The 24,650-nt window shown below is 34.8% G+C and overlaps 1 protein-coding gene across 2 annotated transcripts in view; it reads right to left on the bottom strand.

Moving 5' to 3' along the window:
- CERT1 (ceramide transporter 1) overlaps window positions 1-24,650 on the bottom strand; it is a 144,907-nt gene that overhangs the window by 26,244 nt on the left and 94,013 nt on the right. The window contains exons 6-12 of one of the 2 annotated variants that reach the window (XM_053588496.1): window positions 23,590-23,728; window positions 21,231-21,314; window positions 17,031-17,188; window positions 9,228-9,320; window positions 3,575-3,661; window positions 861-953; window positions 266-343 (exon numbers count right to left, since the gene is read on the bottom strand). In XM_053588496.1, the coding sequence (XP_053444471.1) occupies window positions 266-343; window positions 861-953; window positions 3,575-3,661; window positions 9,228-9,320; window positions 17,031-17,188; window positions 21,231-21,314; window positions 23,590-23,728 (732 nt within the window). The remainder of the gene's footprint in view (window positions 1-265; window positions 344-860; window positions 954-3,574; window positions 3,662-9,227; window positions 9,321-17,030; window positions 17,189-21,230; window positions 21,315-23,589; window positions 23,729-24,650) is intronic. The other variant, XM_053588488.1, reaches the window with a different exon arrangement.

Here is a 24,650-nt window from a genome sequence, read left to right as displayed (position 1 = left end):
ATCAGTTTGAAAATCTTCCTGGAGTACCTCCTATAGGACAGATTTCAAGCTATTCACAGCAGCGGCAACAAAGTAAAGGACACATGCAAGTCTGTTAAAGGAACTACTTAGTAGATAAGGCCTTTTAAATGTTTATTGTTACTATTTAAAATTTAAAATTCAAACTAAAACCAGTGGCCTAATCAAAAGATTTCTAGGAATTGAGAAAGCAGGCTGAAATATAGCACAGAAAATCTCAAGTCCACTCTATACGTTTATACAGTACCTGGGAGCTGAATCTGTGAACATCGTCAGAAGCACTGACTAGATCAATGGAAGACATGGAGGAAGAGCGACTATAGGGCTACCAGAGACAGACAAAGAAAAAACCAAGTAATCAGAACAAAGGCACAACAGAGCATTCAGTACCAACTTCCAAACACAAGATAAAGGAAGAGAAAACAAAGCACTATATGAAACAAGCACAGCAGCAAGTGCTGACTTCATGCACCTATTATGTATTATGTTCTAAAATCATTTCATAAAGAATGTAGCGACCAATAATACAATATAATACCATTTCACCCGAGAAGAAGGTTTAATATAACTGGCTGCACTTCTGGTTAACTATTTGGGACTAGCCACTCTATCCACCCATCCCCCCTTTATCTTTCATATAAAAAAGAAAGAACATTATGTTCAGGACAAGATTTCCAACTGTTTTAGAGGATATATATGGAATACAACATATAATACAGAAAAAAAAATTCTCATTACTTAAATTTATGAAAAGGGGAGAAAAGCTATAATACATGATACTTCCATTAACAGTGAAGAACAATGAAAGGTTTACTTTCAGTAAACTCTTGACATTAGCTTACCTTTTGGACAAATCTGTGTGTCCCCACAGAAGAAAAGGCATCTCCAGATGGCAAGGGTGTAGGACAATGTAACCTGACTTTTTCACTCTGTGACTAAAAAAGATACATATATAACATTAAGATAGAAAATGTTTTACAAAATGTCTTCCGCAGCAGAAGAATGGTTAATATAACCTGGAAAAACCAACACTTAATTAGAAACACTTTAGTACTTATAAATCTTTGAATTATGAAAATTACAGAAATAAACCTTGCCAAATCCTGACACTTCAGGCATCCAATTCAATCTCTTGTTTTTTGAGACAGGGTCTCTCTCTGTTGCCTGGGTTAGAGTGCAGTGATGCAATCATCGTTCACTGCAACCTCAAACTCCTGGGCTCAAGCACTCTTCCTGCCTGAGCCTCTCAAGTATCTGGGACTATAGGCAAGCACCATCACACCCAGGTTTTGTGGTTTTTTTTTTTTTTTTTTTTGTAGTGACAGTGTTGCCCAGGCTGGTCTCCAACTTCTGGCCTCAAGTAATTCTTCCTGCCTTAGCCTCCCAAAGTAATAGATAAAATGTTAGACCAGGGATAAGTTCTTTGATTTTGCTCCTGTCATCAGACTTCCCACTACATGCACAACATCATTTGTGATGTCCATCTTGAGTGTTAAGTGTCTTAACGCTGATGCTAGTTTTCTCCTATCCAAACTCTGGCCAAATCATTCCAATCATTCTACTTTATCAGAGCCTTGAATGCCTAGCCCACAGGGTTATATAACATTAGAACCACTATCACTGTTTACTTCCATTTATAACTTTTTGCCTCCTTTCCATGAAGGTGTTCTACCTTCAGCCCATCATCCTACTTCTGTTAAGCTGCCACTTTATCTCTTCTTCAGCTTGTTTAGCTTCTTCTCACTTATTTCAACGCAACTGCTAAGATCTCATTTCTAATTCACCAATTATTGCACATATTTTTCCCTGTGTCTGCAAATAATGTAAATGTAAAAATATGTGGTAAGTCTGTCAGTTGGAGAATACCTATGTAGTGGCTGGGTTGATGACAGCTCTATGCAATATATACTGAGTACAAAGAAGAAAATGACTTAAATCCATAGAACTGATTTTCATGGATTACTGAAGCTTACTACTCTAGAGTATTACAACACACTATCTTTGTCACATTAATGTGCTTGGCAGGGAATATCATGGTCTACTCAGTCACTGCTTTGTAGAGTGTCTACCAAAGTGCCAAGAACAGAATGAAGTTAAATGATTTGACAGCCTTATGAGCATTTAAAAAGTTTATAAAAGTTTTCATCAATTCTCTCAAACCCAACACAACCACTGTACTGACATTCAGTAGAGAAGCATTTAAGAGCAAGAAGGGGTATCTTCGATCATCTTGTCTAGTTCTGTTTCACAGATTAGCAAACTAAGGCATAGAAAATTTAAGTGATACATCACATGGGTACAAAGTTAGCTAGGTAAAACTAAGACTGAGGTGTCTTGATCCATAGTTCACTATTCTTTCCTAAATACCACATCTTAGGCAAAAAAGGTGAGGAGGACACAAAGAAATAAAGCTACTTCAGGTAGTACTTTAGATTTCCAAAATACAGTGGTGCTACTTTAGGTACTACATTAGGCTTCCAAAAGTAGAGCCTATTCAGGAATTGAAAGTTCCCAAAGTAACTTTTGGGTATAAAAATGAGCAATAAGCTTTATAAAGTACTGTGATTATGAATTTTTAAATAACTAGTTTAAAAAAACAAAAAAACACGAGAAGGAAGGAGTTACTACTGTAGATAATTTGCCCTTAGCAAGACAGAGCAATAAATGGGTATACTGGCCATTATTGATTGCCTTAGCAATGCCAGAGAAAGTAACGTACAAGCCAATCCTTCCATGCAAATTCATTTGTGGTATACAAGCTATCATTAGATATATCTATGATTATCTGCAAGATACTTTACAGCCACAGTTTATTTATACTTGCCCCAAAACAAGGTTAAGTTTCCACCCTAAGTGGCATATCTCAAAAGAGAAGCAGAAATAACAAAATTCATCCTAAGTACCATCTAGTGGTAAAATATAGTAACTGCACTGCTGCAGAATTAAAGAAGACAAAGTTATCAAATTAATCTCAAAACTACATGCAATCAGTGTAACCTGGCTTATTGTACCCTCAATGAATCCCCAACAACAACAAAAAAACTACAGACAATGGATTTAACAAATATTTTCTTTCAATTAATTTCCACAGGAGCTGAGTAAAACTGCTATGAATTCAATATTGATGAGAATACACTGAGCGCAGAAAACCTGAGGAAGAAGGCAATAAAGGAGTTAATAAAAACAGAATACTACTAACACAGAAGAAAAACAATTTAAAGTTTTCTGTCATCTTCCTTTGGTGCCGGTGAAGAGATTTTACTCAGACTAAATACATGCGTGATATTAACAGAATGGTTAAAGCTGGATACTTCAAGGGGAACAGGCAGAAATTTCCATTTAAGTTTGTTAATTATCTTTACTTCCTTTAAACAATTACTAGTCTTCTATTGCTTGAAAGATCCTGCATTTTTGACATAATGTAGATGCACAGTTCATTTTCTAGGTTATTAAATTCATGATTTTCAAGTCGTATTTATACAAAATAACATACATCAAGAAATGCCTATAATGTTAAAATGAATTTCAACATAGAATTTTTAATAATTAGATATACCTGTTCTTCTATTTTATCTTGTCTGTCAAGAGCAGCTTCAACAGCATCAAAGAACTCTTCTTCATTAATCAGACTATTAGGGCCTTCCTATTCCAACACACAGGAAAAAAAAAAGGCAGTTTATTTAAAGCAGTAGAAAATCCTGACAACCCTGGTACTAATTCCAGGATAAGGTTGAAAATTGACTCAATAAATATTTACAGAACATTTATTTGTGAATTGGCCAGTATACTAGGTCATAGAGTCACAAAGATGAGTACATGTATATGCTCTGTGTAAAATTAACTCATTCAGAACTCTTACATTTTCTGTATGCTGACCAACACCATCATAGGGTAATAATTTAGAGCAGGAGTTGGCAAACCACAGCCCGTGGGCCATATTCAGTGTGCCACCTACTTCTGTATGGCTTGTGAGTTAAGAATTTTAGTTTTAAATGGTTGGGGAAAAAAGTAGTAACATTTTATGACACGAAGGAGACTGAAATTTTGCTATGCATGAAGTTTTACTGAAACATAATCCTGCTCATCATGCTTTTGTCCTACAGTAACAGAGTCAACTACTTGCAACAGAGATGACAGAGATATATAAAACTGCAAGAGGGATATAAAATTGTGTAAGACCTACAGCCAATGAGAATTACAGACAGGAGTTCAGAGGGCCATCTTCCTAAGCAAGTTTCTTGGAGGAAGAGAAGTTGAGATAATGCTTAAAAGCTTGATTAGACAGCCTGGCTGTCAATTCCCTCAGGAACTGTCTGTTACAATGAAAATTCCCAAACTTCAGGCCCGGAAATTACTTTCCAGTAGGTTTCAGGTGGAACCCCAGAATATACATGTTTCATAATCTTCCCAAATGATTCTCATGAAAGTAGAACCTCAGCTGTATTTGAAGATAAAAGCATAAAGAACAACAGCAAAATGGAAATAAACAAGGTATGTTTTTGCGTGATGAACCAAATAAGCAGACTAGTGGAACAACAGCTTTGTATTAATGGTAAAATAGAGGCTAACACAGTAGGCTTGAGTTTACATTACCTTAAAATTTAAAATATACATATCTCAAGAATGGAAGAAAAGTATCCAATGTACTCAGCCCTACTATGAAACTAATTTATAGCTTTCATATGAAAGCTATAACCCAATTAGTAGCCCAAGAAGAAGCGGAAAGGGGAGAGAGAGGGGAGGGGAGAGGGAAGGGGGAGGATGGGTGGACGGAGGATAAATGGTAGGACCACACCTACGTTGCATCTTACAAGGGTACATGTTAAATTTAGTAAGTGTAGAGTATAAATGTCTTAACACAATAAGAAAATGCGGTGAAGGTTATGTTAACCAGTTTAATGAAAATGTTTCAAATTGTATATAAAACCAGCACATTGTACCCCATGATTGCATTAATGTACACAGCTATGATGTAATAAAAAATTTAAATATACAGAATAAAACACATGAACAACTGCCAAACTCTTCCCACTTACATTGATAATCTCAAGTCATTCATTAGTTTATTAAAAGGCATGTCACAGTATTATCCTATCCCTACCATAACACAATGAAAATCTGGGAAGAACTAGTGTCAAGCTTTTGTCATTTGGCACAGACACTTGAGAACTCTTTGATTTAATGGAGTCCTTCTTTTAGGGTTATGGGGACTCAGCCCCCACAACCCTCTTAACAAAAACCACACAACTTTTTATCTGAATACAACATACAGATAGAACAGTGAATTGTCAGAAGTGAATATAGTCATCTGATAACCAGAGGATCCTGAGGGTTATGAAAAAGAACAGTAACAGTACTCCAATGCTTCCCCCCGGAGGATCCCTTTAATAAAGTCAAGGTATGTCAATGACATTTAAATGACAGAGGTATAACTTCAGTCCCTGTTCAACACAGAAAATCCAAGCTCAAATATATTTTCCAATGGTTCTTAAAACTATTAATCATAATGATATCTACATTTAAAAAAATAGTAATATTCATTCAGTCTATAGTGCTTGAATGCATTTGGATTTCTGGTCCTCATAAATCATGTCAAAGCTTTAGCAGTCTACTAATTGGGAACTACGGCATTAAAATTTTAATTAAAAAATTTTATCAAATTAAAATTAAAAATTTTATTTTGCCAAATAAAAGTTTTGCCTTTAATGGAAAATCTTTGGGAGGAAAACCAAAGGAACTGGCAAAAAAATTTCATTAAAAAAAAAAAAAAAACATTAAAAATACCCCCAAACGCTCCTTTATCTCAAGGGAAGGAGCTACTTATTGCTAAATCTATGGAACACTCCAGTCTTTTACCTTACTCATCTTCAGAGCGGCCTTTCTTACGTTGATTTTCTTTCTTTTTTTTTTTTTGTAGAGACAGAGTCTCACTTTACTGCCCTTGGTAGAGTGCCATGGCGTCACACGGCTCATAGCAACCTCCAGCTCTTGGGCTTATGGGATTCTCTTGCCTCAGCCTCCCAAGCAGCTGGGACTACAGGCGCCCGCCACAACGCCCGGCTATATTTTTGTTGTTGCAGTTTGGCCGGGGCTGGGTTTGAACCCACCACCCTCGGCATATGGGGCCGGCGCCCTACTCACTGAGCCACAGACGCCACCCTCTTACGTTGATTTTCCTAGAAGAGTTTTCTACCCTTAGATTCTAAAATTTCCCTCTCCCTAAGTACTACTATGGGGCTCTTTTGCAGGTTTTTCCTTAAAATGTTCTTATTCCTCAGGGTTCCATTCTTGCTCTCTCCACAACATTCTCACTCATTACTAGACTTCAGCTATTGTCCAATGACTCCTCAATTCAGAGCCAGACCATCTCTCTTCTAAGTTGTTAGATGTTTATATTCAATGAAAACCTCACATGAAGGTCTCACTTCAACTCAACACATTTAAAACATCTTCTATCTCCACATCATCCTGCAGAAACTTGGGCCTAATCTTGGATTCCTCAGTTTACCCTTATTCAATCACCATACCCTTCTATTCTATTTTCTAAATAAAGTAGACCCCTCCTCACCATCTGCAACTTTGTAACAGAGGCAAAGGTAGGAAAAAGGGCCAGGAAGTATTTTACAGACTTGTCTCTCTAAGGCAGAATTGTCTTTTTGGGAATTAAAAACTGCATTCCTTCTTCAAGGCCAGTAACAAAAGGGGCAGAAAAATGTTTCTTTGTGGTTTAATTCTAGTATCTTAAACTAGAGGAGATGTTTCAACAGAATTGCCCAGATAAGGACTGGACAAGAATCATTAGGTCATACTCACCAAATACAAGGTCCAAAACCACCAATTATAGATAAGCAACATATTCTTAAGTCATGACATGTGCCACTAATCTTTCAGACACTAGTCCAACTACCCTCCCTCAACTGCTGGCACATTAATAAACTTCTCTTTCTCCTCAAACCCCTTGTCCTCTGTTCTTTATGGAGCCTCCTGGACAAGTGCTGAACTTAAGGGAACAATTTCATACACAGTTGGGCCCTCAGGCTGGATCTTGTCTGCCTACCTCCTTGCTATATTCCCCATGACTAGCACAGTGCTTTGCCTTATAATAAATCTTAAGAAATGGATTTAAGATTATAAAGTAATTTCTGACGCTATACATGACAGAAACGTTTAAACTTTAGTAATTAAGACATCCTAAATATTTTCTTATAACCAAAATAATATCATAGTTTGGATTTGGGTTTAAAATCCATATGTGTAGTACTGACACAAGAAAAAACAGATAGTTCAAGACTCCAAAGGGAAGAAGGGAAGGTATAAAAGCAGATCCTACTTTACTTAAGAACTGTATATTTAATTTGGGATTAAATCTCCAGGAATTTATTGAGGAAAAATACTGTAGTATCCTTAACCATCTTCTTCAAGGAAAAGTACATTTCAAGTAGGTGGGAACAAAGGCCAGTGAAATAAAGTATAGATTTCCTAAATTATACCATTAAAAAAAAAACCCCAGATGTATTAACAATATACAGTAAATACACAGTATTTGGAAAAGAAATTAATAAAAAAATGAGAAAATATACTTAATTATTTGAAGTGGAGAATGCCTTTCTAAACAAGATACCAAATATAGAGATAAGTATATCAAAAGATAAAGAGGTTAGTAACATGAAGGTTTAACAATTTTATATGGAAAAACCAAGAATCAACAAAATTTTTAAAAACCACAAAAGAAAGAAAATATTGAAAAACGAAAGATAAATTCTATATATTTTCTATATCAATAGGGAGAAAAACCCAATAAGGACATGACAAGTGAATCATTAAAAAAGAAATGTGAATGACCAATAAATACAGGTTTTAAAAATGTTCAATTACATAAATAAACAAAGCAAACTTTTGGCTTTCAAATTAGTAAACGCAAATACCTAGCATAGGCCCTTCCTTCTTCTACTTTTGTCCTCTTCCCCCCATCACAATTAAAAAGAAACAAAAAACTTTTGTTGACAGATGCAGAGATAAATATGCGTACAGCTAGCTATACTTACATACTGCTGTTAGGAGATTAACTGTACCACACATTGTTCAATTAAAAACATAGAATTTATTGGCTTTACTTGTATGTTCTATAATCTTCCTATAATGAACATACATTTTATAGTATTTTAAAAAGTTAATTTAAAAAGTTGATAGCTCTTTCAAAAAATAAACCTAAAATAGCAAAACAATCTTAGTTTCAGAATAAAAATCATCAATAGCTTATATTTCAATAATCTAGATTTTTAAAACCCAAGAGGATAGCTAATTATTTAATTTTTATACATTTTAGAGAGAATAAATTGACAATGTAAAAATTAAAAAAATTAGAATTCAAATCTCATCACTAAGGATTCTCACAGTTGGAAATCTATTGCAATATAAACAAAACTCTACCAATGGAAGCTCTTCTGTTTCCTTTCTATAGCAAACAAAAGTGCCCAAAATTTTATTCTTCTGTTTTTAAAATACAAGTAAATTACAATTATTTTATCATTCTTGTCTATCTCAATGATACTCCTGTTATTCCATCTTCAAAATATTTCTGTTCATTTCTAGAATAACAAAAATGTTTAAGGACAATTACCAAATACATTCCTTATATATTTTTTTCTCTTAATACCATATAAAATTAGTATGTAAAATTTTAATATGTATATATATACACACGGAGAGGGAGATTTTTATTAGTTGCTTAACAAACAAACCAGACAGGAAGAAGGTGGTTTTAAATATTTTCAAATGTAAAGGATATTAGAACACTTCATGCTCTGCTCTGAATAAGATCTCACAGTGTAATAGAGAATAAAATCTTTTGTCTGCCAAGTGCTCAGATTTGTCTTTGTAGGTTACTTTTATTTAAAAAAATTAGATAACATTAAAAATAGTCATCTTTCCAGGGGAGATAAAAAATTGTCCTATAAAGCAGACAGGTCTAATGCTAAGCCTTTAAAAGCCTATATTAAACTTTGTAGACAATAAAAAATACTCATTTCAGAGTAAGTCTGGCATTTATACATGATGAAATACACATTTAATAAAAATAATCAATGAGAAAAAAATTATATATGTAGAATATTTAAAGGTTACAGGAGTATTATTTAAAAAAATAATCATTTTGGTGATAGATAATGGCCTATGTGCCTCTCTTTCTAAGATCAAATATAAATTCATACTTCATAATCTGGTCCTCCAAAGTGGGATTTTTTCTTAAGTTCCATCTTTGCATTTTCACATTCTTCTTCTGCTCTTCTTTTCTTCTCACTTTCCTATTAAAAAACAGAAAATCTGATCATTTAATATTATCATTTTAATTATAATTAAGTCTTGTAAGTGGATTTCCTCCATATTTCATTGAAATTTTATAATTTGACCAAAAATAACTCCATTCTTGTGAAAATAAGAGTATCATTCTACACAAGAAAACACTTTTGTCTGGGCTATATAGTATCGCATACAAGCAGCCATTCAAATCACCATTAAGATCACATTACAGGTAGGTTATGTATTTAAATGATTTAAAAGGGTCATCTAAGTAAGAAAAATTTCTTACACTTTCTCACTGCTGCCTTAAGTTAAAATTGCATTAAGACTGTATTTTAGAGCTAAAAAATACTTCAGATATCAACTTTATCACTCTTTCTTTTTATAGATAGGATTCATAGCACTAAAAGTTTAAAAGACCCAAGGTGAACACCTAAAATAAAAAAAGGCTGGCTTGGGCGCGCCTGTGGCTCAGTGGGCATGGTGCCAGCCCCGAATATGGAGGGTGGTAGGTTCAAACCCGGCCCTGGCCAAACTGCAAACAACAAAAAATAGCCAGCGTTGTGGCAGGCGCCTATAGTCCCAGCTATTTGGGAGGCTGAGATGAGAGAATCATCTAAGCCCAAGAGTTAGAGGTTGCCGTGAGCTGTGACAGCAAAGCACTCTACCAAGGGTGACAAAGTGAGACTCTATCTCTAAAAGAAAAAAAGGCTGGGTCAAACGCAAACCAATTTCCACAATAATAAGGTGCCCTGGGTAAATCTTATATGAAGGCCAGCAAGCTTTTAAATAACCTAAGGGCTTATTCCCTCATTTCAAATACAGTCATGCCTCACTTTTTCTTTCTTTCTTTTAACTTTGTCTAAATTTCATTTTCTCAAAAACTGATTTGGTTGGTTCTTGTTCTAGGTGGTTTAAATAACACTTCTGAAAGTGAAAGGCAATGTTAAAAATAATTTTGTGAATTAGGGACTGCCCTGGTCAAACCAGGGTGCATGGTCACCCTAGCAGTAGGGAATGTAAATAGCTTTTCCTAGTTCCTCTTATTCCCCAAAACACCATTCTGAGGACTGTGATCATCACAAAGTCTAAGTGAACAGATTATGCTTGTGATCTGAGGTTCACTGATCAAAGTCAAAATCGGCTTACTGGATTATTTCATTTTACCACGAGGATACATTCTGAGAAATGTGTTATCTGATGAGTTCATCCTTGTGCCAACACAAAGTATACTTAACATCTAGGTTATACTTAACCTAGATGTTATAGCCTACTATACACCTATGTTATAAGGGATAGCCTATTGCTCCTAGGGTACAAACTTATATAGCACATTACTGTACTGAATAATGCAGGCAACTATAACACAGTGCTAAGTATTTGTGAATATAACATACCTACACATAGAAAAAGTACAGTAAAAAAAATATGGTATAAAACATTTTTAAAAAGTATGTTTGTATAGGGCACTTATCCTGAATGAAGCTTGCAGGACCGAGACATGCTCTGAGTCAGTGAGTGGTGGGTAAATGTGAAAGCCAAAGACATTGCCATACACTACTCTAGACTTCTCATACACTGTACACTTTTGTTACACTAAACTTATAAAATTTATTTTCTTTCTTCAATAATAAGTTAACTTCATGTTACTATTATTTTTTCACTTTATAAGCTTTAATTTTTTAAACTTTTTGACTCTTATGACTTAACTTAAAATACGAATATATTGTACAGGAGTACAAAAATACTTTCTCTATACCCTTTATAGATAAGCTTTTTTCTATTTTTAAACATTTTTAAGGTTTTTTTTTTTTTTTTTACTTTTAAAGCTTTTTTGTTAAAAATTAAAATGCATACACATTTGTTTAGGTCTACACAGGATCAGGATCATCAAGACAATATTACATGATAAAAACTTTTCACCTGGGTGGTGCCCATATCTCAGTAGGTAGGGCGCAAGCCATATACACCAAAGCTGGCCGGTTCGAACCCAACAACAATGACAACTGCAACAAAAAAATAGCCAGGTGTTGTGGCGGGTGCCTGTAGTCCCAGCTACTTGGGAGGCTGAGACAAGAAAATCGCTTAAGCCCAAGAGTTGGAGGTTGCTGTGAGCTGTGATGCCACAGCACTCTACCCAGGGAGACATAGTGAGACTGTGTCTCAAAAAAAAAAAAAAATTTTTTTTTTCACTTCCATTATAACCTTATAGGACTACAGTTGTATATTTGATCTGTCCTTGACAGAAACCTCATTATGTGGTGCCTGACTATACTTAATGGCTAAATTAAAGTCCACACTAAACTCCCACAAAACAACTTCTAAATCAATGAATTAGTTCACTAGACCCAAAGATTTCATTAACTTTTGTGTACTCAAAAGGAAATGGGGCTATAAACCCACCAGAATGAAGAAAATTAAAAACAAAAAACATAAGTTGGGTACAGTGGTGTGTGCCTGTAATCCCAGTTACTCAGCAGGCTGAAGTGGGAGGACTATTTGAAGTCACGAGTTCAAGGCTATAGAGTGGGATGATAATGCCTATAAATAGCCACTATACTCTAACCTGGGTGATGTAGCAAGATTCAGTCTCTTAAAGAAAAGGGGGAGGGAGGGAGAGAGGGGAAGAGAGAGAAAAAGGGAGAAGGAAAGGGAGAGGGAGAGATAGGGAAAGATTAGGAGAGGGGGAGAGAGAGAGAGATTGAGAGAGAGAGAATATGGATATATGGCTGCTATAAACTAGTAAAATTTTAGGAAATGCTTCCTATAACTAATGAAAAACCAAAAAACACAGATGCACATACCTAAAGATATCAACTGCTGCCAAGAGTGAACAGCAACTGGAATTCTCATTTATTGCTAGTGGGAATATTAATTAATATAATCACTTTGGAAAACCACTTGCCAGTGTCTACTAAAGCTAATCATATTGTTGGCTATGACCCAAAAATTCTACTTGCAGGCATGAGACTAAGAAAAATGTACTTGAAGGTATGTTTGAGAATTCTAACAACAGTTTTATCCACAATAGACAAAAAATGATAACAACCTAAATATCTATCAATAGGAACATGAATAAACAAATTAAAGTCATACAATGAAAATTTCTCACACAATGGACTATCATATAGCAATAAAAAACAAACTTAAAACTAAAAGTAAAAACATAGATGAATCTCACAATGTTGAGGAATAAAGAAAGCCAGACACAAAAGTATATTGTATAATTCCATCTATATGATGTACAAGAACAGGCAAACTACTTTATAATGATATAAACTGTGATCATCTACTGGGGTGGTGGTATGGTACGGACTAGAAGGAACATGGAGGAAACTTCTAGAGTGCTAGAAAAGTTATATATCTTGATCTGAGTGTGGTCACAGGAGTGCATACATACGTAAAAAAAACAAGTAGCATACATAAGATAAGTACACTTCACTGCACGTATACCTCAATTTAAAAAAGTAAACAAAACAGACAGAGTAGCCAGGTTTTTGCTTAATGGCGGAAGCCAATACTGGAGTTCTGAGCAGCGCTTCCACACTTGAAGGCCAGGTCATTGAGATCTCGCTGGGAGGTGTGAGGGCTCTGGGGGAAATTCTGCCAGTTTTTTTTCTTCTACCACATGCGGCAGAGGGCGGTGGTTCTCATGGGTGTGGTGCTACAAGGTGCCAACCTGTAGGGATACATCAGGTGCAAAGTGGGCAGCAGGAAGAACTTCACCGACATGGCCACCTCGTATCTAGGAAAGCAGTTTTTAAGACAAAACACTGGAGATGGTCAGACTCCCTGAATAAAGAGTGAAAGCTTATAAATTTTGTTACATTGGGGAACAACCGAAGAGATTCTTGACTTTGAACCTCTTAGAACTGAGTCCATTTTGCAACCAGGAGTGTGGGGTTTGCTTTTCACTTGACTATTTTATTTAAAAAAAAAAGGAAAAGTAATTTTCATATTGTTTTCATTTTCTTTGTAGGAGTTGGGGCTAGAAAGTACGCTGTCACTAGAAACATCGTCAATTTGTTTTTACGTTGTACAATGTGTATGGTTATGTGGTATCAGTATACCCCATACCAGGGAGAGTGTTGGTGTTCGTTCATATACATGACAGAGACCTATGCATTTTGATCCACAGAACATAAGAGGATATTCTTAGTTTATCTCTAAGCTCTGTCGTGTGTTTACATATTATTTGTATACATCATTTTCAGAAGTAAGTTTTGCTTCCAGGTAAGAATGAGCACTTTGGCTTATGTTTAAATTAAATGTTAAATTAGAAATGATTGTTAAAATATGTACTTCATAATGACATTTCTTAGATATACACAAACAAGTAAAAAGCCAGTGGTGTTACATAGTTTCTAAAACGTTGTTTATGTTTATTGATAATAAGTGATTTACTTAAGGCTCAGTTAATATAAATGGAATCTTCATAGTTTACCTCTAAGGAATACCCGGAGACTGCAGCTGTTCAGTTTACTTTACAGAAAGGATAGCCAGATTTCACTTTGGAACTTCCTAGAAGCTTTTCAGTAGTCCATGGGCTAATAAAATCTTTTACCACTAAAAGAACATTATTCTTATGTCATAGTAAGAATAATCATAATATTTGGCATAATAAATGCCTGAAAGATAGTTTATTTTATGAATCTTTTTTCTTCCTACAATAGGGGTATTGTAAATCATACTTTTATATTAATGGTATTTCTTAAAGCAATATATATTTAACTGTAAAGTAAGCCAATCTACAAATAACTGTAGGCATCTGTAAATTCTGTTACATGATGTACTGTTAACTTTGTTGGAGTCTTTTAATCAGCAGATTACATTGTGAATGCATTTGTACCTTGTTAAAATATTTTTTAAGACATTTAGTTGAGTAAGTGTCTCTGTTGGAGTGATAGCTTTGAAGGTGCAAAACTTTATATTTGAATAAAACTCCACTGTTAAAAAAAAAAAAGTAAAACAAAAACACACAACACAGCAATAACATTAAAAAGATTTAGGGGTAAAGTGAAAAAGCAGAAAAAATACAGTTAAGAGTCTATTAAGGTAAGCAAACTTATAGTCAGTGAACAATTTTTTTATGAAGATTGTTAACTAAAATTGTTTAATCATATAACTTTTGGTCTCCCTGCACTGGCTAACATTAAGTGTACTTTTTCTACAGGAGAATAGATTATTATTACAGATAACTAACAAAAATCATTGTAATAAATAATACTAATTTTTAACCAGCTTAAAGAATATTAGAGCTGCCATAAATTTACGAAAGGGTATAATGTAAACAACTTTACAATTAAATAGCTGTCATTATCATCTATTTAATTGCTCTCACTAAATTTTAAGCTCCTTGAGGGACTATATCAAGTACTCATCACTGTTTCCCCATTTCTAGCTTAGAGCCAACCATACAGCAGGCATCCAAATATTTCTTCAATGAAACAAATTCAGTGAAACCACCTTGTTATTATTGTACTTTCTTTCCCAATTCTAGGGATTACCTGAAAGAAATATTTATTGATAAACAACTTTCTCCATTTAAGAACTTTCTAATCTTTTTTTTTTTTTTTTTTTTTTTTAATGTAGACGTTTCCAATTTATTGGGAATTGAACTATTTTAGTTTTTGGCCAGGGCCGGGATCAGGGCCGGCACCCTACTCCTTGAGAAACAGGTGCCACCCAGAACTTTTTAATCTTTAATGGGTGTGTATTGAGTGTATATACACACATACTAAATGAAGAAAATTACACAGTTTTTACATAGAGTTTATCAACAAGTATACACATATGCAGTATGTTAACAGTATGTGTATACACTTAACACACACATACTCTCATACATTCTATGTAATAAATAACTGGGATCCTGCTATTACAATGTGGAGAAAAAATTACAGTGGAAAAGGTAAATCGCACCTGTAAGAGGACTACAGAACAGTAGTTTCCAGATTACAATTAGTATTGCCATCTTCTCTGGCTATTTTTTGGTTAAGATTGTTGCATAGAGAAGGAACAAAAGTAGGTTTTTTACAGATCCTTTGGTTTGTTCTTCTTGTTACCCAGTAAAGAAGGAGAACTGATAAGATTAACAAAGATGAAGGCAGTCAAAAATCCACCTCCCTTTTCAACATGGCAAATAAATGCTGAAAAGATGAGGAAGTCATGTTACATAAGGTAAAAATTTTCATTTTTATTTTTATTGAATAAAGAAGAAGGGACTTCAGCCTAGAGAACTGTCCAAAGGTGTGAAGTGGCAGTAGTTAGAGAAATTTTCTCTATTCTGATATGTCAGCTCTGGATACCAGGCTAGACATCTGCCAAAATCATTTTACTTTTGCTGAATACTTTTTTTGAGGCAGTGTTGTTAGAGTATATGACTGAAGAATACAACCCATTAGTGAAGGATAAATAGATTAAAGAGAAGACAGACAAGAGTTGCAAAAAAGTTGTAAGTATGATAGTCTGGACAAGTTGAATACTCTGGATACTTGTGAATCATTAGTCTAATGGATTCTAAAGTTGTCCTCATTTTCAATACATTATTTTTGTGTGGACAGGGATTATTCTAATAATTCAACTTGATCCACACAAAGAATAGAGTTGAAATCTTAGAAGTAACAGTTTGGCTCCAGGATGATAATGATATGTCAATACCTTAAAAGGAAATTTTCATTGCCTGTTTTAAAAGAAGACATATTGCTAGTCAATATGGCTTACTCTCACCTGCTCTTGAGAATTCAGAACAGTTCTCCTTTCTTCTAAAACAAGGGGATCTTCTTAAAGACACAGTGCTATTCAAATCCTGTGGTCATTCTATCACACCAATCATGACATTGCTTCCCTTAGTGTCCTGCTCAAATTGATAGACCTTCGAACACAGCAAACAATGTAACTTATAATTAATGATAAGATTCTGGCAGATGACTAGCCTGGTATCCAGAGCTCACACATCAGAATAGAGAAAATTCCACTAACTCTGCTACTTAACACCTTTGGATGGTCTCTGGGCCGCAGTCCCTTCTTCTATAAAATGATGGCAATGAACTAGAAATAGATTCTCTATGTTTCAGTTCTAACATTTTACTATTTTTCTAAAGTTGAATTATAAGCAGAAGTTTTCCTACTAAACAAATTCACTGAACCATGCTTCACACTAGAAACTAAAGGCTCATAATATTATTATCGTACTGATAATACTGATAAACAAAGTTGGGAAAATGTGAACATAGGGCAAATGTTAAATCAAACAACATCAGGTGTGCTGAATGATATCACAAAGGCCATGGGAAAGAAAATAAGATGGCTATGAATGTAATAAGGAAATGTTTAACTTTGAATATTGGGGTTTAAATTTAAATTCAAATAACTTAAATGCAGTTTCATATATGACACAATGAAGGTGGGTAATGTTAAATGGTTCAACACTCCTATTCCAAAGCATCACATCAACACAAAATTTTTTATAGTAAATTTAGGTAAGAAAGTATATTGTTTTTAGTAACTAGAAATAACTGATGAATCTTGTTAGGAAATGAGTTTAAGATATCAATAAAGTTTCAAAGAGATAATATTACCTGCTACTTCTTCTACTGACCCACTAAAAGATTCTTCCCTAAGAAGTTAGTTTGGTGAAAATATTCAATCTATATGTAAAACTTAAATAGAATATAATTATGATTATTTTTAAAAGGAAGAAAAACCAGTCTTACCTTATCCAGCCTCTTCTGCCAGCTCTCCTCACGTTTAACCATTAGTTCAATACAATGAGAAAGTGTTGCAAGGATTCCAGCAGTTGTTGCTTTAAAAGTTATTGCTTCCCCTTTAAAGTCTATACCATTAATTCCTTTTGGTGTTACATGTGGAAATACTGAAAAAGAAAGTTATTCACTGAAAATCTTTCTAATGAAGAAATAAGTCTTCCTCACAATTTAAGATTAGGAAATGATTAGAAAACTATCATGTCAAAGAGTATTTTTGCATCACAATTTTCCTCTTCTGGGCCAGCATTAAAAATTCTTCCATTCAAGCTTTATCAGCTATGTGGTGTATGTGGCTGGTGCCCTAGCAGCTGAGCTACAGGCATTGAGCCAAGAGGAATAATACTTTAACAGTAACATTTGGATAGCTCAGAGCAGGAACTAATTATGGCAAGAACCACCTTACATTTTGAGAAATTGAGAATTCTAAAACTTGATGAAGATAAACTACAGATCTTAATAAAGTAATATAAAATTAAAAAATAAACATCCAAGTTTAAGTCCATGACCAATGCACTTATTTAAATGGCTTTGTGTTTAAACTTTAAAATTTTAATGCATGGTTAGCTTTTGAATTATATTAAAAAATTTTTAAATAAGATGCAAACCAGACAGTATAGTATTATTTCAAGTAGAACCCTTAAAAATGAAATAATATTAATAACTCTTATGTAAATATGTCAGGAAAGATACAATCTAGAAAAACATGCTGATAAACATTACCAAAATTTAAAATTTCTGCTCTCGAAGATACTGTTATAAGAATAAAGAAGTAAGTCACAGATCAGGAGGGAAATCTTTGCCTGGCATTTTTTTTTTTTTTTAATAGAGACAGAGTCTCACTTTGTCGCCCTCGGTAGAGTGCCGTGGTATCACACAGCTCACAGCAACCTCCAACTCCTGGGCTTACGCGAATTCTCTTGCCTCAGCCTCCCAAGTAGCTGGGACTATAGGTGCCGCCACAACGCCCAGCTATTTTTATGTTGCAATTTGGCCGGGGCCGGGTTATCAATTCGCCACCCTTGGTATATGGGACCGGTGCCCAACCCACTGAGTCACCGGTGCTGCCCTGCCTGGTATATTTAATAAAGGACTTGTATCCAGAATGTATAGTAACTTCAAAACTTAAAAATAATAAACAAATAACCCAATTTTAAAAAATGAGCAAAAGATGTAAACACATTTCATTAAAGAAAGTAAGAAAAAGACACAAGTGACATTAAGCTCATGAAAAGATGCTTAGTGGAAAATGCAAATTAAAACCACATTGAGATACTATTACACATCTATTAGAATGACTGAAATTTAATTTAATTAAAAAACCCTAACCATACTAAGTGTTGGTGGGCATGTGGAGGAACTGGAACTCTCATATATGACTGGTGAAAACAGTTTGGCATTTTCTTTAAAAGTTAAACACATATCTACCATATAATTCAGCTACTCCACTTGTAGGTATTTATTTACTCAAAAGAAATAAAATGCAAGTCCATGCAAAGACACATACAAGAATGTTCATAGCAGCTTTATTTGCAATGGGTAGAAAACAACCACTGATGCATGCAACAATAATGATGAATCTCAAACTAAGAAAGAAGCCAGCAAAAAGGAACACATATTCTATGGGTCCATTCATAGTAAACTGCAGAAAATGCAAACTAATCTACAGTGACAGAGAATAGATCACTGGTTTTTTGGGAATGGGGGGAGAGAAGGATGACACAGGGGATGGAGGAAACTTTTGAGGGTGATAACTATGTCGACTGCATTGACAGTTTTACAAAAATATCTAAACTTATCAAATTGTATACTTTATATGTACGGATTGTACGTAGTATGTCAATTAAATCTAAACAAAGCATCTAAAAAATGTATTTTCCCCCATCAACCAATGAATGGATAAAACACATGTGGTATACATACACACACACATGTGTGTATATAGGTATCATTTCTTTCTTTTTTTATGGCTGAGTAGCATTCCATAGCATATATATATATAGCATATATATACATATATGTGTATAAATACATATACACACACATATGTATATGTATACAATTGGATATCCACATGTAAAAGTTACATTATATAATGTCAGAATGTGAATTTACCTATGTATCTTGTCTTTTTTTTCCCAAGAGAATTAAATCATTCATTGATTTCACATGACAATGGTTGATACACAAGCTTCATTCTTATCTGTAATTCTATCTGGTACCATTACTCAATTTATATATATTGCATAGGGTATGCTAACAATCATCTTTATAACCAATAATTCCACAATTCTCCTTGGATCCTTTTAATGGTGAACTTACAGTTCAACTACACCAAGATTTCTAAAGACAATGCCTTTTCCACCCAGCAGGTTGTAAATAAATCTCAAATAGAATCTGGCATCACCCTGAAGAAATTCTGTCTTGACACCTTTAGGGAAGTTTACCAAAATGGCTTCAAGTAGATGAACTTTACATAGCACATTTTTAAAAGAAAGATACATTTATTCAGTGTCATGATCAGACTATTACATTTAGCAATCAACAGCATGGATACAAAAAAAACAAAAAAACAAAAAACATTAAAATCCTTTGTTGGAATGCTTTTCTTTCCACAGAACAGAAACCAAAATAACCTGTTATACAATTAGTCACAAATACCGTCCTCAAGTGTTTGCCCACACACAAATATTGTCTAAAACATGTTCTTTGAAGCAGCTAGGTTCCGCCTTCACTGTGCTCGGCTGAGTTCACACATCTGTAGCTCCCCTGTTACTTCTCCAGCTTGCCTCTCCTCCTACTAGTGTGGTATCCAACCTACAGCCCACAGGCTTCATGCAGATTGAGACTGTTTTGTTTATCTGTGGTGTCAAACATTATGAAGAGTATGCATAGACCTTTTCTTTTGTTCATCAACTTTTGATAATGTTTGTGTATTTAATGTGTGGCCAAGACAACTCTCATTCTTTCAATATGCACCAGAAAAGACGAAAGGTTGGCTTAGTTTCCTTAAGAATAATTAAAACCTTCTGCCACTTCCAAAGCTACTGCTGCTACTGGAACCATCGTAGCCACCTTGGTTTCATTTCAGCCAGTTGGGCAAAATACTGGCTGCTGCCACCACAGGAGCTAGAGTTACTGCCTCTAGAATTTCCTACCTTCATAGGCCCCCAATTTAAAGACCAATGATTGTAACTGCCACATCACTGCAATTTTTACCATCTCTGAAAATGCTTCCATCATTGCCAAATCCATTTGGCCATCCTTACTGCTACCATATTTACCATTACCATGGCTGCCATCAAAACCATAACGACCACTAAAGTTTCCTCCATGATCAAAGTTGTCATTTCCATGACCACCATCAAAGTTTCCAGAACCACTTTGACCCTTTTGGCTGGATGGAGCACTAGCCATCTCTTGCTTCAACAAGTCTTACTTCACAGTGTGGCCATTCACACTCTTCTGAATAACAATCTTGTCCACAGAATCTTGGTCATCCAAGGTTATAAAAGCAAAGACCTTTTTCACAGTTAGGGTGGTCTTAGAGCAGTGGTTCTCAACCCTCTTAATGCTGTGGCCCTTTAGTACAGTTCCTAGGGGTCGTGACCCACAGGTTGAAAACCGCTGTCTTAGAGAATCTTCTCTAGAGACAGCTCTCTTTGGTTCCACAACTCTTCCAACCACTTTGCGTGGCCTTGCATTCACTGTTGCATCCACCTCCTCCACAGTGGCACATGTGACAAACCCAAAGCCCCTGAAGGGCATAGTGTTTAGATCTCTCATTAGCATAGTCTGTGAGCGTTTCCCATTGCTCAGTATTGCTCCTCAAACTCTCATTGGCTGTTTCAAAGCTCAACCCTCCAACAAATAGCTTCTGTAGCTGTTTGGGTTCTTCAGCAGGAGATCTGACTTAGACACTATGGCAGTGGGAAGAGAGACTTTACAATGTTTCCTTGGCAGCATCCACAGGCAGAAAGGAATAAGCTAATAAACATTATCTCTACATGTCTTTTCTTGGAAGATATTTTCACTTGGATTCTAGCAGTTTTACTGCTTTCAAAAATTATTCAATTATGTAATTATCTTGAGTTATTATATAAATTCAGAAAGTATGTTTTATCTAGCTGAGAAGAAAAATGTATTACTTACACTTTTCTTTATTGCCATTGGTATTATGCAAGAAGTCTCCATCAGAACGTGTTGTAGGAAAGTCATCTTCATCATCTTCTACCACTAAATAAAACACATTTAAACAAATTAGGATGAAAAGAAGTATTAATAGAAATTAATTAGTATATTATTATATTCAACTGAGTTAATCTGCTTAGGATTCTATAAGTACAATATCTTACTCATCTTTGCATTTTCACTGGTAATCGAAGTATGCTCAATAAATACATTCTGTAGAATGTCTTTAAATAATACAGCATTTAAAAACTATATCCCTTTTTATTTGTGTAAGGGAAGGTTACTAAGTTATAAATTACTTTACTCTTTGGTCTTCCTATCTTCTACCATGGGGCTATTTCCTTAGTAATACCTACCTTGGGGCTATTTCATAACTTTACAAAGATCTAGAAGAGGTGAGCAGGACTGTACAAGGAAGCTTCCATGCAGAAGATACCTTAGTTTGCCTCTGAGAAATCTTAAATCTATTATTTCTGGATATTCAGGGAAAATATAATTACTTACAGATGTGATAATAATTTTCATTCTTTTCAATGTGTATCTGTGCCTGGACAGCTCTTTTAACTTGTCTGATTTCAGGAAAAAAAAAAAATCCCGTGTTCTCCTTTTCCATTACTCTTTTTTTTAAGTACTATCCCTTTTTCTATTGACTAACATACTTTAATCTTCTCTATTATGTATTCTACTCAACAATGCAAATTTCTGAACCTCAGGCTCCAGTCTTACTTGCTGCTTTTATCAGGTGACTAAACAATGGTTTTTAAGACATTGGCTATCAGGGAACAAAGGACAGTAATCCTTAGAACCAGGAAACAACAAAGCCCTATGATTGTTTCAGCTCAATGCTATGGGAGTTTCCAAACTATGCAGTTAAGAGAGGGAACCCAGAGGGAGCCTGATAAGATTCCCTGAAATAAAGAGATGGAGCTCAGAGTCCAGAGACACAAAGAAAACTAAAGTTCTTCTACTCAGAAGATAAGAGTACTGGAGAGGAGAGAATTGTACAGAGAAAGAATACTGGAGACTGGCAGAAGGTCCCCCTTGAGTTTCAGCAAAGTACTGATAACACATGTGAGTGACAGAAATGTAAAGGTCAGGAAAAGCACCTACCGAAAGGATTCCAGGGAACAGTAGCCAAAACCTACATGGGGGCGGTGAAAAGTACATTTCCCCCAACACAGACTGGAAAACCTCATAATTCATAGAGTTTTGGTTAAGGAATTCAAGAGTGTCCTGCCTCAGGGGTGAATTGGAAAAACATTATTGGAAATTCTGATACCATACAAGTAGCGACATAATATTACATGAATATAGACTGGTGGGTTACATTTTTTAAAAAATCATTATTATTTTATTTTTGTGGTGATGGGATCTGAATCTTGCTCAGGCAAGTCTTTCATTCCTGAGCTCAAACAATCCAGCCTCAGCCTCCCAGAGTGTTAGGATTACAGGTATGAGCCACCGCAACTGGCTTTAAGTTATATATGGAAACTATAAACCCTGAAGTAGCCACTAAGACAACAAAGTAAAAGTTATAGCTAAAGAACCAACAAAGAAAAGTAAACGGAATTATAAAAAATAATTAATCCAAAAAAAGCTGAAAAAAGGAACAAAAAGAAGATGAAAAGAACATGAACACAAATGCAACACTTTTAATAAGAGCAAGTAAAACCATTATCAAGCAAACTAAACGAATTTAGTGCTATTTAGTAATTCTGCTAGACTAGTTCATTTTGTCTTTAAATTAAGAGAAAACCTGAAGAACATATGTTGATAGCAGCAGTATCTTTAGCACTAATAAATGAAAATTAACTTTGAACCTGAGATAAAAATAACTGAAAATTGTCTACTCTCTTTTAAATAAAAAACTAAAAACTACTATTAAATATATATAAAATTACTGATTTTCAATTCCATTATTGATTTTTTTCTTCTCTGAGAAAAAGGGCAGATAAAAGCAAGGAGATAAGAGAGAGAAAAAGAGAGGGAAAAGATCAATTGATTGATTCTCTTTCCTCTAACACATCATTATACATAGGAAAATGCTCCTTATTACCAAGATAACAGATACCTTTTTTAATTGAATAAAGAGTACTATTTAAAAGTCTTCAGGGGCATCTGGTATGGACAATAACCAAAGAATTAGTATGTGTTACTAAAGTACCCTAGTTAAATGGACACTAAAATCTGTTCTTTTTGTCGTTTGCAACAAAAGTGACTATAATTACCTTTATCACTTAAAAGACATTACCCTTTAAGATCAAGAAGCTTTAAATCCATTCATTCTCCAAGTAAAAATAGTGGTAATAGCCTAATTAACCTTTATCCCTTTGAAGTTCATCCTTGGAGACAGCATCAGCACAGGCATCGAAATACTTCTGTAGAGTATCAACTTGTCTACACAGGATGTCTCTAAAGGTTTCCATTTCGGCCAATTTCTCACGTAAACTATGGCCTTTCTGTAAAGCATAAAAAGGGGGTATATAATTCAAGCAAAACAAAATTAGACTTCATTTGGTCCTATGGTATTTCATTACCTTTTAAGGTCAGCACCTTGTCATTGAGGGAATGGGATAAAATCTGTCAAGTTGAATGTAATATTCCCAAGAATAGGCTTGAAATTGACTAATCTAGAGGTTTAATAATGATAAGTCACTTGTAAGTGATAACATTATTTTTATAGGTAATAAGAAAGCAATAACGATTAACAATTTGCTAATGCAACCTTTAATATATTTTTTTCTTTTCTGAGACAGAGTCTCATTATGTCACTCTTGGTAGAGTGCAGTGGCATCACAGCTCACAGCAACTTCAAACTCTTGGGCTTAAGTGATTCTCTTGCCTCAGCCTCCCAAGTAGCTGGGACTATAGGCTCCCCCCAATGCCTGGCTATTTTTTTGTTGTGGTTGTCATTATAGTTTGACAGGCCCAGGCTGGGTTTGAACCTGCCAGCTCCAGTGTATGTGGCTGGCGTCCTAGCCTCTGAGCTATAGGCACCGAGCCAGCAACCTTTAATATTTTTAAATTAGACATTGTGAGGAAGAACTGTGAAAGTCTTTGGGCAAAAATATTACTGGTATTTCAAAGTAATGCCAAGTGTTATCCATGGGCCCCTTGGGACAGTGTTATTTGATCATATAGAAGTTTCCCCCTTCAAATATAATCAAAGTTATATTAAAAAGACATTACCCTTTAAGATCAAGAAGCTTTAAATCCATTCATTCTCCAAGTAAAAATAGTGGTAATAGCCTAATTAACCTCAAATCAAAGTTATATTTGAGCTATTTTACAACTCTTTTCTTAAAAAGCTGAGTAATGTAAATTATTTTTGTCCATAGATTCATGTATCACGCAGTGGCACTGATTACTAATCTATAAATA

This window comes from Nycticebus coucang, chromosome 1 (assembly GCF_027406575.1).
Source record: "Nycticebus coucang isolate mNycCou1 chromosome 1, mNycCou1.pri, whole genome shotgun sequence".
NCBI lineage: Eukaryota > Metazoa > Chordata > Mammalia > Primates > Lorisidae > Nycticebus > Nycticebus coucang.
Note: the sequence above shows the minus strand (reverse complement) of the source record. Positions and strands in the feature narration are given on the sequence as shown.